Source organism: Amblyomma maculatum, chromosome 1 (assembly GCF_055883805.1).
Source record: "Amblyomma maculatum isolate TAMU_Amacu chromosome 1, ASM5588380v1, whole genome shotgun sequence".
In the NCBI taxonomy this organism is placed as follows: Eukaryota; Metazoa; Arthropoda; class Arachnida; order Ixodida; family Ixodidae; genus Amblyomma; species Amblyomma maculatum.
Window position 1 is genome coordinate 396,680,170 of NC_139344.1, and position 14,034 is coordinate 396,694,203.

A 14,034-nucleotide genomic window follows, 5' to 3' on the forward strand; every position below is an offset into this window, starting at 1 on the left:
TGGGTCCTTGAAACACAGGCATGGCAGAAAATGGAAAAGTTACAGCAGTGAAGTTCTTAATCCATGGCATAAACGTGATGATTTACTCACACTGAACACAAACCATCTTTCAAACCATCTTTTGTGCAGGTGAAGGGTCGGCCGTCAGCACGGGAAGTGGTGGCCACGTACACCATTGAGGAGGTGACCATTGAATTGGTGGTCAAGTTGCCGGCAAACCATCCGCTGGGTGTCGTCACCATTGAAAGCGGCCGGCGAGTGGGCGTCAACCAGAGCCAGTGGCGCCACTGGTTGCTGCAGCTCACCACCTTCCTCACCCACCAGGCAAGCGTCTACCCGCTCTCGCTTTTTGTCAAAGTCATTAGCTAGGCCTTCACCCACCACCAAAGAAAAACAGTAGGGCACTAAGTGCTTCAAAGCTAAAAACTGTTTATACTGCGTCTAGTGATACATTGTGAAACCTTGGTGACGATACATTCTTTATTTTAAATTCGTTAATTAAAATTATAAAAATTTGTATACAGTCTAGCCCGGTTATAACGAAGTTGGCGGGAATTGGAAATCGCTTCGCTATATCCGCTATTTCGTTGTATCTGGACTATAAAACAAACTGACAAATTTGAATAAATTGTTTTATCGTCGCTGGACTAAGTTTTTCCTGAACACGTTTTGCAAGTGCAGTGTTCAGGATCACGGCCTCCATACCGTCCAACTGCGAACTGAAGTTCTGCTCTGAACTCCTGAGGTACATCCGTAGTGTGTCAACAGCTGCGATGGCCGCTGCAGAGGTCACTGCGGAGGTCACCAAATCATGAAGTCCTCCGTGGCAACAAGTTTGTCGTCTGTGGAAATGAAGTCCATGTGGGACAGACCTGGAGGCACAAGGTCAAACTCGTTAGCGGACTCCCATAGCTGCTCAGCAGGCTGTCGTGGCGGCACCATCAGCTGTTTCAGCGATGTCAACCATGGCAGCTTCATCCTCGGCAGGCACTGTATCCACGCTGCTGCTTCAAGAGAAGCCAGCTTTCTTAATGCAGTAGGCGATGGTCAGGGGCTTCACGTCCCTCTAGGCTCCGCTTGCAAAATAAATAGACTTCACCAAAGGGACCTTCATCTCGGCGCTCGATCACTCGGCTTCGGTAGTGGACCTTAAAGTTAGTGATAACCCCCCTGGTCCATAGGTTGCAGCTTGGAAACTTGGCGAAGCCTAAGTTGTTAAACTTCACTGGCATGATGGGTCCACTGAGCGGGATGTTCTTTGATCGGGCATCCAAGAAGCACCTGTAAAGTGTGGCTTCTACGTCAGTGTATGCCACCGCACCGGATCCTCTTTCAGTCCCTGCTCCCAACGTCGTCATCGAGAACGGCGTCGATTTTGCTGCCGTTCTTGATTATCGTTGAGAGTGTAGACTATGCGATTTCATACTTCCGTGCGATATCACTCATGTTTCGGCGCACTTCATCCAGAATGGCGTGCTTCGTCTTCATTGTCAACGCTTTTCCCTTGCCCGTTGAGATGCTGTGGCTCGCAAGACTCGACATTGCCGAGGAATCGAAGGGTCAGGTTCGAGAAAGGGGATAACTGAGGAGGTCGTTGTTTAAAATTGTCGAGGCGAAGTGGTCAGTAGATGTCAATGGTAAGAAGCGGAACAAGGCCGGAAAGCGTAATGGCATCAGCGAGAGAAGCGCATACAAAGATCCACGAACGCGGATTGGATTGGAAAACATTTATTTCGTCGCTCAAGCAGGTCGATGGAGAGACGTACTAGATGGCCGCTAGTCCATGGCTGGCGGCGACCTTATTAGCCCGCTCGATGGCCCGTAGTTGAATCTGCGGGTCCGAGCTGACCAGCACGGCTTCCCACTGCTCGGGAGAAGGGAGCTGTATTAATTCCACCGCAGGTGGATCATTTGCGCAGTTCCAGAGAATATGATCGTATGTCGCTCTTTCGCCGCATTTACTGCAGGTTGGATTGTACTGGCCTGGGTACATCAGGGCAAGCACCGCCGGATTTAGGAGAGAGCGTGTTTGTAGTCGGCGCCAGGTAACTTCCTGTGCCTTTGTTAAAGATTTGTGGGGGGGCGGATATGTGCGCCTTTCCAGCCTGAAGTGATGGGTAATGTCATGAAAAGAAATTTAACCCGTCCTTCGTGAAATTCGAGTCGGAGGGCGCGCTCACTGCCCGGTCGACGAAACCTCGGGCTTGCGCGTGAGCCGCCTCGTTCCCCGGATTAGACGAGTGGGCCGGGACCCAGATTAGTTCAATTTGCCTAACCGGAGTAGGGGTGCTTTGGAGGATGCGGAGGGAGGTAGACGTGATGCGACCCCTCGCGAAATTGCGAATGGCTGTTTTAGAATCACTGAATATAATATCGGCGGACGTGTTTGCAATAGCTAAGGCTATGGCCGCTTCCTCCGCCGTCTCGGAGGAGGTGGATGCGATTGATGCGGCCGCCAACGGAGAACCGTTCCCATTCACAGCGGCCAGTGCGAACGCTTGTATCTGGGTGTGCCGATATTCCGCCGCGTCCACGTATGCTGCATTGACGTGTCGGCCGTACTTGGCATGTAGGGCGCGAGCCCTCGCCATGCGTCGGCCTTCGTGGTGCGCGGGGTGCATATTCTTGGGCAAGGGTTTAATGAATAGAGCTGTCCTAATGTGTGTAGGTAAGTGTGTTTTCGCGTCCTTCTCTGGAAGTTGTTCGCACATGTGTAGTCTGTACAGGATGGACCTTCCCGCGTTCGTGCGAGTGAGTCGTCCGAGCTGGGAGACAAGGTGTGCCTCGCACAGCTCCGAAAGTGTGTTGTGAACCCCAAGGGCCACTAACCTTTCCGTAGACGTGCTGTGCGGGAGCCCAAGGGCAGCCTTGTAGGCCTGTCGGATTAAGCTCTCGACCTTCATTCTTTCCGCGAATTGCAGTTTCAGGTACGGGAGAGAGTAGACAATTTTGCTCAGTACGAAAGCCTGGACTAATCGACAGAGATCTTTTTCTTTCATTCCTTTTCTTTTGTTGGCGATTCGTCTGATAAGTCGTACAGTCTGATTCACCGTGGCAGTGAGTCTGTTGATTGTTTCGGTGTTTTTGCGATTGTTTTGTATGTACATGCCCAGTATGCGCATGGTTTGAACCTCCCTGACCGGTCGGCCTCTCAAACATACGTTCAGGGCGATCGGGGGGGCCTGGTTTGCATTTCTTCCTCTCGGCTTGGCACTGAAAACCAGCAGTTCTGATTTTGCGTGCGAGCATTCAAGGCCCGCTCCCGACGCGTAGGTTTCGATTATGTCGACTGCCTGCTGCAGCGTATCCTCTATTTGGCCGTCATTCCCCGTGGTTACCCACAGGGTGATGTCGTCCGCGTAGAAGGTGTGCTGTAGCCCCGGCAGGGCAGCGAGCTTGGGGGGAAGTGTAATGAGTGCAAGATTAAATAGGAAAGGCGAGAGCACCGAGCCTTGTGGTGTGCCCCGGCTTCCCAGAGGAATGGGATCTGATTTAAGGCTACCTAGAGTGAGCTCTGCTGTCCGCTCTGATAGGAATGATCGGACATAATTAAATATCCGTTCACCAGGGTCCAATTGAGAGAGATTCGTGAGGATTGTCTCATGCGAGACGTTGTCGAAGGCTCTGCTCAGGTCTAGCCCGAGTACCGCCTTCGTCCCAGTTCCACATGAAGGGTCCAGCACATCCTTCTTAAGCTGTAGCATCACGTCCTGCGTGGACAAGTTTGCCCTAAAGCCAATCATTGTTGGAGGAAGTAAGTCGCGGTCTTCTGCGTAATTTTGCAGTCGGTTAAGGATGACATGTTCCATTAGCTTTCCGATGCAAGACGTGAGGGAGATGGGGCGCAAATTTTCGATCGAGAGTTTCTTGCCTGGTTTTGGGATGAAGGTGACCCGCGCGTGCCTCCATTCCTGAGGGATCTCGCCTTCCTTCCAGTAGGTGTTCATTAGTTCCGTCAGGGCCGCGACAGACGTGTGGTCTAGGTTTCGGAGCGTTTTGTTTGACACCCCGTCAGGTCCCGCCGCGGTGGTGGTACCTAGCTGGCTGAGAGCAAACCAGACCTCGGCATCTGCTATGTCGGCGTCCAGGGTGTCGTTGGGGAGACCCTCATACGCGGGTAGAGGGTCTGTGTGGGATGTGCTCAGGTAGCGTGTTCGCAGTTCGGCAAGTAGCTCAGCGTTCGTACCCTGGTATTGGTGAATTAATTTCGTGAGTCGGTCTCGCTGTGTGCATTTTGTCTGTGTGGGGTCGAGCAAGTGTCGGAGGAAGAACCATGTCTTTTTGTTTCCAAGCTGCCCGTTCATATTATCACAGATTTGGCCCCATTGTTTTTCCTGCAGCTCTACAGTGTACGTTTCGATATGGCGCTCGAGTTGCGCTATACGGTTGCATAGATTTCTATTGTGTCTCTGTGTCTTCCAACATTTTAGTAGGCTGGCATGCGCTTCCCACATGTGGAGGAGTTTGGAGTCAGTCGTCTGGTGCGGCTCCTCAGTCTGCGTCTCGACCGTGGTGGTCTTGACGTCCTCTTTAAGTGCAGCAATCCACTCCGTTAGGTTGTTTATCTGACTGGGGCCAGTTTGCTCTCGTAAGCGTCTGAACCTATCCCAATCGGTGATGCGTGTGCGCATGTGGTGCAGTTTGTGAAATGTTGTGTCAAATGTTGTAGCTATTATGTAATGATCGCTCCCTAGTGTGTTTCTGGTGTTGGACCAGCAGGCGTCGCTAATGTTTTTGGTTAGTGTGAGATCGGGCAAGGTATCTGCGCTAATGCTGTTGCCGACCCGCGTGATTTCTTGAGGATCGTTAAGAATTGTGAGGCCCAGGTTCTGGATAGACTGCCACAGCTTTGTACCCTTGGGGTTGTTCTTCCGATAACCCCAAGCCGAATGGTGGGCATTAAAATCGCCCACCACAAGGAGCTGCGTTCCTGCGGCGAGTCGAGTTGCTTTACACAGTAGGTCGGGAATTCCTGACCCTCTGTCTTTCGGTGGACTGTATAGGTTGAGTATAAAAAGATTTGCCTCACCCTTTTTTCTGGGCACAATTTCAAATAGCGTGTACTGTTCGCTAGAACTGTCTATCGTGTGTTGTATAGCAGTAATGTTGCGTTGAACAAATGTCGCTGTGAATGGGATGGTCGCCGTCGTCCCTGCGTTCGAGGGGGTAGTAAACGCTTTATTGCCCGGTAATTTCGCCGGACCGCTAGTTTCTTGAAGGGCTATTTCGTCCGGTTGTTTAGGTAAGCTTTGGATGTGAAACAACAGGTTACTCCGTTTGTTGCGGAATCCCCTGCAGTTCCACTGCCATACCTCAATTTGCTGGCGAGGGGCCATTTTGAGACATGGGAGGAATAATTACGGGCACGGTCGCGGATGCCGGCATTACATTACGGCTTGCCTCCAGGGCCGCGAGACGCTGCACTACTTGCTGAAAAAAACCAGCGATGTTTGAACCCAGCTCAGTTACTTCGCGCGTGAGAACGTTAACTTTTTCCTTGAGACCGCTAAATTTATTCTCGAGTGCGCTCAATTCTGCTCTTAGCTTGTCTGCTGACTTAGATTTGGTAGTGGGTTGCAGGTTGTCATCTTTAGACGCTTCTGCAGCGCGTTTCGATCCGGAACCCTCGTCGGAAGGAGCCGGTCTTTTCAGGTTAATGCGGCTGTCCGTCTCCATTGCATTACTGGTGGAGGGTATGGCGCTTAGCGTGGTGGATGAAGGCGCACGGGGTACTGGCGTAGGTTTTACGGGTGGTTGTAAAGATTGAAATAGACTTTTCATTTCTGTTATTTCCCGTTGCATTTGCGCAATGGTTGCGTCTCTGGACAGTATTTTAGCTAAGAGCTCCTTCTCCCGAGCGGTGTAATTCTGGGAAGCCGTATCCGGCCAGCTCACCTGCTTTGAGCTGCTTCTGCTCCTGCTCCTGCTCCTGCTCGAACGCTGCCGTCGGTCCGTGCTTCCCTGCCTCGAACTGGCGTCTTGGCTAGATGACAGTGGTGGGAAGGAGGACGACCTGTGGCGCGTCTTGCTTCCTCGACGGTGGCTCGACGAATGGCTACCGGCTTTGTCTCTTGAGCGCGGCGTGTGTTCGGACTGCTGGTCGACTTCATCGTTCAGGTTCTTGTGTTGTTGCTTGTGTTTGGGGCGGCGTTCTACAAAGCGATGTTTGCAGTTCTTGCTCCCGGTGTTGTGGGCCCCTTTGCACACAATGCACTTCGGCGTGCAGGTGTGAGCTTCCCCCTCGGCTGGCGGAAGGTGTTCTTCACCGCACCTGCGGCAAATTTGAGTCCTGGGCTTGTAGCAGACATCCGTCCGATGGCCGACTCTTCTGCAGTTGAAACAGGTTTCCACCTGCTCTCTGTACGGGTTTACGCGGAAAGGACTCTCCCAATAGTAGATGGTGTCTGGAGCTTTCTTTCCGGCAAACGTCACCAGTATGGACATTGACTGGCCAAGGCGACGAGCATCCACCACCGGAATCCCTTGGTTGCGCTTCAGGAATCCTTGTCGCACCTCATCGGGAGTTCCGCCGTCATACGCATAATAAATGACGCCTCTCGTAGAGTCGTCCGGCGCTGACACGTACGATGTCACTTCGTACTCTTTCTCGCCCAACTTGAGCCGTCGCAGGTTACTGTAAACCGAAGCCCTGAGCTTATGCGGTGTGCTTATCGTGAAAGTGTTGTTAACTGTGTTAACACGAAGGCTGTCTTGTTCCAGCACCTCTTGAAGCGGTAGGTTAACCGCTATGCAGGTAGCTCTGAGAAGGTTGCGTGGCGCGACGGTGGGCAAGTCCATGCCTCTAGGCCTAACGACTACTTTATAGTCGTCTGCTGGTAGCCGTGAGAGCGGTGCCTTTCTACGTAGGGTAGGTGGTTTCCTCCGATTTTCGAGAGGAGAGGGTTTGGACTTGCCTTGGTTATGAGGAACGCGCGCGTCGGAAACACTCTCGCTTCTCTTGCCCTCTCTCACTTCTGCGACGATTTCTCCCTGATTCTCTCTCTCCCGGGCCCAGAACAGAGTGGAGAGAAATTCAAGAACCGCGATTCGTCAAGTCGACCGCTGCTCCGTGACGTCATCGAAAATTGCCTTTTATTTTCTTACTTTTTTTATCTCCCACGCAACTGGCTCGACGGTATGCTACATCACAAAGATGACAAGCCAAGTGATGCTGTGAAGCAACCTTTCGCTTCGCAGAAGTGCAAACGACACTGCGCATGCGGTCGTCAGCCAAATTTTGTCCTCATTTTCATGCAAAAATTTGCCTGAAGGTGTAAAAGTCTCCTGATTGATACATTATTTTTCATTTGGTACAAAATCACTTTGCTATATCTGCTGACGTGAGCTTATTTATTTCGTTAAAACTGGACTCAAATTATATTGAAAATGCAAAAATGGGAATGGGAAATTCAACTTTCTTCGTTATAACCGCTATTTCGCTATAAGTGGCTTCGCCATAACCAGGCTAGACTGTACGTGTTATTTAGAAAAACATATGATCCGAGCTGCCCGATCCTAACAAAAATTAACTGTTGAATGATGTAGAAAGTTGTTTAGTATCGACATATTCTCTGTATAAAAGTTTAGGTTAGCATTTCTTTTGAACAGCTCCTTTTTTTTGGCTCCTGCAGAATTCGGTCTGCATTTGCATTTTCCGAAGTGAAGCGATTTAGTTACAAAATCCTGTCCGTTGACGGGATTTGTTAAAACCTTATTTTCATCATATCTGAAAGCACTAGTAGAGATAAAACTTTGGGTTTCTTCACAGATTAGAGGATTTTCATTGGCCACTGCAGAGTGATGAGGTTGGGTATTACAAAAGCAAAGAGCATGAGCATGTATTTATTGTCGTGTGCTGAATTTACGATTACGTTGTCTGCGACTAAAACGGAAACCAATAAATTAAAATGAAAGCGAAAACAAAATTATGCAGGACACATCTTAATGGCCTCTTGAGAAAAGTAGTGTAGTGGACTACCTCGAGCAGCTATTTTTGCCCATCATGGACAAGTACAGAAAATTTAGGGGCTCAAGATGACGCACATGTGAGACAAGCCAATGGACGCTGAGACCAAGGGCAGCATAGGGGAATGCTCCTAGTTTTTCTTTAACTTCGTGACGTTGACCAATATGAGGTTACTAGTGAAACTGCTTTTGCCTGAAAGGTAACGATTAGAAGAAGAAACAACCACATCCCGTGTGTGGATTTCGAACAGTTGTCACGTGTGGTGCTTTACCGAGTTACAACAGCTGCTTCCAGTCTCTGCTTTCAAGGGTATTTATGTGTAACGCAGCCTCGAGAGTGTTCACCAGCGCCATCTTCAGCCATTGTGGCAGACGTGCTGCAAGTGTCACATAAAACGTGACTGAACAGTGAGGAAGGCAGCTGCGCAGGAACTCAGGATGTGACTGAGGCCCTCAGTCACATCCTACTGAGGCGTTCCCTATTCTCGCGTCTGCCGCCACAGTCAAAGTTGGCGCTGGTGAACACACTCAAGGTCAGGATGCATGCAACATTAACAATCCCAAAAGCAGAATGTTGGACAAATTCTTGATAGCGCTTTCTTGGCAGAGCCTTTTCCTTACTTTTAGCGCGAATGAATTTGTAACGGTGGATCTGTCACAGAATGGCTCCATCATGGATGGCCTGGCATTGTGGAAGCGTAATGTGGACAAGCGTTTCGAGGGGGTCGAAGAGTGCATGATCTGTTTCTACGTGCTTCATGGTGCCACGTGCCAGCTGCCCAAGCTCTCCTGCCGCACATGCAAGAAGAGGTTTCATTCGGCCTGCCTGGTAAGTTCCCATCTTCTCTCTTCTCTCGCCTTGTTTCTCACGAGGGTTATGGCACTCGACTGTGGAGCTCACTGTAGTAGGATCAAATCATGGCCACATTAGTCGTCGCATTTCGATGCAAAGTGCAAGCACACCCACATACTGCAAAACGGCAGTGGATGTTGAAGAACCCACAGGTGGCTGAAATTAATCCAGAGCCCGCCAGTGTGGCCCCTCTCATGGCCTTATGGCCGCCACAAGGAGATATTGGCTAATGTGTGAAGAAGATAAGATGAAAAAGGCCAGATTAAAACGAGGCGTTCAAAAGAATGGCCGGATGACTGCTTCATCACCTTTTCATTAGATTGACACTAACAGTCAGATAAGTTCAAGAAAAAAAGCGACAAACAGCCCTCAGAGGACCCCCCTCCAGCCTGTGGCAGCGCTCCAAATCTGGGACGCCACGGCGCACACGGGGGAAAAAAAACGGAAAAACGTGTTCTTCCGCGCTCAGGGTCTCGCAGACTTTTACCAAAATGGCTGCCTTCGGTTGTCGTGTCCGTGTCCTACGAGGTGACAGCGCAGAACAACGAAGCAGTTTCGTGAAAACTCGATAGTGCTGAAATTCACCATGAAAATTTGTCGTTTTACCTGTTGTACTCTGATGAGCAAATGACCGAATTGAGTAAGGGTATGTGTTTTTGCTAGAACCCACGAAGCATTTGGGAACTATTTGCCAGCACAGACTCACTTGAAGAAACCGCGTTCCAAGCGCTACTCGTAGGTGCAAGGCGGTCGGCCGTGATGTCATGATATAACTCGGCAGCTATTGGTTGGAGGGGGATCCTTTGATAGCTGGATGCCGCTTTTTTCTTGACCTGTATCCGACTATACCTTCCCATGCTGGGCGCAAGGACAAACTTTGTAGTCTTTTTTTGTGGGGCAGCAAACGACCAGCTGTAGAAAGTGCCGAGTTGTGTTTGACTTTTATCTGCATTATCTGCATTTTGTTTGCATTCATGCGCAGCTAAATGCTAGCAACAACAGCAGTAACAGGAAATAATGAAATAATGGTTGTTGTTTACCTTGAAGTATGTGAGAGCTTCGCCTGACATGCATTGCTTCCATTACTGTGTGAAACCTTTGTGTTTTGAAGACACTAGATCATATGCGGTGGTTGCAGTGAATCTCAGTACAATTTTTTTTTTCTCTCGGAGTAGCAGGCAGTTTATTAGAGCTCAAGAAGCAGTAAAATAGTAAGGAGAAAAAATAATGCTTCCATAAGAAGATTCCTATTCCATCTGACAGTAATCAAAACATAGGAGAGGAATTGTCATCATACACCGTTCATACATAATTGGTAAAAGATACACATTGGAGCCACACTTTCCCTTCTTGGGCAGTTGTGGAAGAATGTGAAGCATGCGTGAAAATATTTCAAACCTTGAAGCATGCCTCGTACTTCGTATTATTTTGGCCACTCCTGTATGTTACTTTCTGTGTTGGTTTAAAACTATACCTTCAGGCTTAGACGGCCACGTCATGTTTGCCTTCTTGTGAAGGTCAGATAATATGTATTCATTTATTGCAACGATGATGTCTAAAGCAGCTAACTAATGTCATTAATCATTCGTTATTCTTAGAGGTGTTTGCCACACATTCTTTTGACCTCACCCACCATTTAGTAAGTCAGGGCCTTTTGCCACTTCCTTGAAGTTTCCATTCATTACCGAAAGATACAGGTGTGATCTTTATATAATATATTAGTTAAGGGTCTTCATAGACATGCACTGCTGAATTGCTTGCAGCCTTAAAAAGGTTCATTCTCGAGTCTAGTGTGGTGCTGACATGCTCATTTGGCTATCGCTTTAGGTTAAACGCAAGAAAATATGCTTCCTCTTTTTAATCCGAGATGAATGCTCTGCAAAAAATAAATGAGTCATAACATTTCATTTGTTTCTTATCTTTTTCTCTTCCAATACAGTTCAAATGGTTCAACACAAGCAACAATTCAACCTGCCCACTATGCAGAAATGTTTTCTAAATACGCCTGCCTAAAAATATTGGTGCAATCTATTGGAAATGTTTACGAGAAGTGTGTTAATAAAACCGTGACACCTGGAAATGATTGGTCAGTCACTTTCTTTTTCGTACAGTTGGCTCGGCCTCCTTTAGGTGCCGAGATTGTTTTTTCTAGATATCATTTCAAACTTGCGTGCGACGTCAACAGTTTGAAAGCGGTTCTTTTGTGTATAAAAATATGGTTTATTGTCTTAGTTGGCTCTCTGTCATTTGGTACATAAACTGCCTTGTTGTGGTTGGTTCAGGCAAAGGCATTTCAGCTTCTTCATTCAGTCACTTTCTTCTTTGTCTTGTCCAAGGCGAACTGGATTTAATAACCTCTCCTCGGTGTCTGACCTTCATGGCAGAAAAAATGTGCACACGTGGTTAATTGGTTGGCCAAGTACTTCATGCAAGTTTTAACCAATATAATGCTGCTTCCTTACCCATAGATAACTTCTTCATCTGAGTCGTTCATCATAGAAAGGGTTGGATTATCCTTCAGATGAGATTCTGGAGGACAAAGTTTTATATATGATAATTATGGCATCTTCTGATAATAGCAGTGGTCAGGTTTACTTTTATAGTCAAGTTTGCTATCTGTAATGAGACAATGGCATTAAGGAGCATTCAGATGTTTTAATGTATGCGAGAAGAGTGCCCTTTTGTAATAGGTAACATTTATGCTTCGTATACATGACACAAATTATTTGAATATAAATGCTGCTAGCTTAGTAAATCTTTATACAGTTGTATGTTCCTGGTATAAGTGAGCTTAGGGCTTTAATCTGAATTCTTACCCATTGCTTTTGATATTATGCAATTTTTTTTCCCCCTTGGCCCATAATATTTAGTTGAGTGCCTGAACGTCCTAAATTTTAAACAAACTTTTTTTTTTTGTATGACATAAGTTTCCATGTCTTGGTGCTGAAATTTCTTACCTAGAAAAGCATTTGGTGGAGGTGAGTACACGTAAGCCATTGTGTACAGATAAAAATTGAGCAGCCCGTAGAAAGACATGAATTCTGCCGAGCTCCCATATGTGGTTGATAGATCAGCCACAAAGTTATCCTCGAGCACGGATATCCCAAATCGCATCACTGTGATGACTACGCTGAGTGTCAGAACAATCAGCATGAGAGATGTCATAAACTTCAGCCGTACATCTGCAAAGAACAAGGATTTGCCTCATGAGTCATGGCAAGGTCGAGCTTGAGGCACTTGCTGAATATGCAAATTGGCACGTTACCAAAATAAGGCATGGACCGTAGCTCCGTGTATGCCTGTACAACCAGGTAAAGAAGGTAGGCCAGGTATATTGATCCCATGGTGAAGAAAAATATCTTCAAGGCCTGCAATAAAATAACTCAAAGTTAAGACTGAACGAGCATTATGAGAAGTTATATAAAATGCAGTCTTGTGGTATGCACAGAAAGTCCTCAGCAGATGATGGAGTGAACTTAGAATGAGATGTGGTGTATTAAATGATGTACTTGGTTAAGCTATATTTCTACTTACACACGACGAGCAGTTCCTGAATCACTCAATTTAATTGCCAAATTTAGGTGCATATCCGCTGTGGCTTTCTGCTGTGTGCTCTTGTGGCTTTTTTTCACTAAACAGTTAAAAGTTGCAGTACCAACTAGGCGAGCAGTGCTGCACATTTTAATGTGCATGCTGTGCCCTAGCAAACATTCTCGTGAGCCATGTAAGTTCGGAAACATTGAGACTAAAGAGCGGTACATATATCCACACATTTTCCTTATCATAGCTAAGATACTGTGCTTCGAGCACAAAGTTGATTATTTTGGATGTAGAAGTTGATTTATAAAAGATGAAATACCAGGTGAGTTGGTAATTAACCACGAAGTATAGTGCAAAAAATGATTGGCACAGTTAAAAAAGTCCAAGTTACCTTGGTACAAAAATATTGAATGTCTCACACTATATACATTGGCTTTCTTCTTTTAACAATTTTTTGCTATGTCCTGAGCACTTTTACCGTTTTTCTAGACTGCACTTCTGCTGTCAGACAAAAAGGGCCAGCTTTTCTAGGAAGCTTACAGTGGTCTTTAAAGCCAACAATTTAACACTGTCTGTCCTGTCAGGCATAGCAATTTCTGCAGGTGAGGGAATATATATTACTGACAACCCCATGTGTGCAAGCTTTCACAAATGACTTGCACACGTCCACTTTCTCGCAACCAGTGTCATCTTGTTCACTTTTCAGCTTGTCTCTAGTTTTTCTCACTGTATTTCACGGCAAATTTATATATGTTGAAAAGTGTGGCCCCCAAGAGGCATACGTAAAATGCATACTGACCGCGAATCCGTGCGTGTCAACCTTGTAGTTGTAGGTGGGGTCCCTGAGCTCGTTGTACCGCTGCCAGGAAGCGAGCACGAATGCAGCTGTCCAGAGCATGCCGACCACCAACAGCTTGGGCAGGTAGAAAGTAGTGAAGCGACGTTCATTCTGTGCATGAGGACACGCAGGGACATGATCAATTTTTCTCATATTTTTAAACTCCTATTAACATTTATTCACTATGTTTTTGCATTTTCTGGTGAATGTCCAGTAGGCATTCCCATTTCAGACTCGAAACATACTAACTCCTGTTAACACTTGTTCTGCTGTGTCCTAGCGTTTTCTGGTGGATGGTCTGGTCGACATTTCCATTTCAGCCTCGAAACATACTACTGTGGGCAAGAGCTTCCGTGACGTGAGAAGTGATGCAGGCACTTAAGTGTGGTACGTGTGAAAAAAAAAAACACCTGTTTGTAATTTGGGCGGAGGTATTGTGGTGTTAAGGAGGGGAAGGAAAGTGAAGGTGAGGTGAAGTGAAGTTATGTTGGATGGCGCATAGGCGAGGGTGATCCTGCTGTTGTCCTCAAAGGATAAATGGTGGCATCTTTGGCATCTGGTGGCATGCTGACCAGACCATGCTTCAGGATGACTTAACTTTAATAGAGGACTGGTGTAATAAGTGGCTGATGCAGCTTGATATTTCAAAATGCAAGTTTATGCAAGTTTCGCGCAAACGCTCTAACATCACACACGTCTACACTTTAATCTCAGTCAATATTTCACAAGTACTAACGTATCGTTACCTCGGTGTATTCATCATCATCATCACCAGCCTGACTATACCCACTGCAGGGCGAAGGCCTCTCCCATATTTCTCCAATTAACCCGGTTCTGT

At 47.2% G+C, this 14,034-nt stretch overlaps 2 protein-coding genes across 2 annotated transcripts in view; one reads left to right on the top strand and one right to left on the bottom strand.

Moving 5' to 3' along the window:
• Ltn1 (E3 ubiquitin-protein ligase listerin) overlaps nt 1-10,898 on the top strand; it is a 59,097-nt gene extending 48,199 nt beyond the window's left edge. The window contains exons 29-31 of the mRNA XM_084595613.1: nt 130-324; nt 8,627-8,794; nt 10,758-10,898. Of these exons, the coding sequence (XP_084451739.1) occupies nt 130-324; nt 8,627-8,794; nt 10,758-10,817 (423 nt within the window). The 3' untranslated portion in view covers nt 10,818-10,898. The remainder of the gene's footprint in view (nt 1-129; nt 325-8,626; nt 8,795-10,757) is intronic.
• Nucleotides 10,899-11,031: 133 nt separating this feature from the next.
• Nucleotides 11,032-14,034, bottom strand: part of LOC146208642 (transmembrane protein 181) — a 33,014-nt gene continuing 30,011 nt past the window's right edge. Inside the window, exons 9-13 of the mRNA XM_084595621.1 lie at nt 13,158-13,307; nt 12,084-12,186; nt 11,776-12,000; nt 11,281-11,347; nt 11,032-11,191 (exon numbers count right to left, since the gene is read on the bottom strand). Coding sequence (XP_084451747.1) covers nt 11,125-11,191; nt 11,281-11,347; nt 11,776-12,000; nt 12,084-12,186; nt 13,158-13,307 — 612 coding nt within the window. The 3' untranslated portion in view covers nt 11,032-11,124. The remainder of the gene's footprint in view (nt 11,192-11,280; nt 11,348-11,775; nt 12,001-12,083; nt 12,187-13,157; nt 13,308-14,034) is intronic.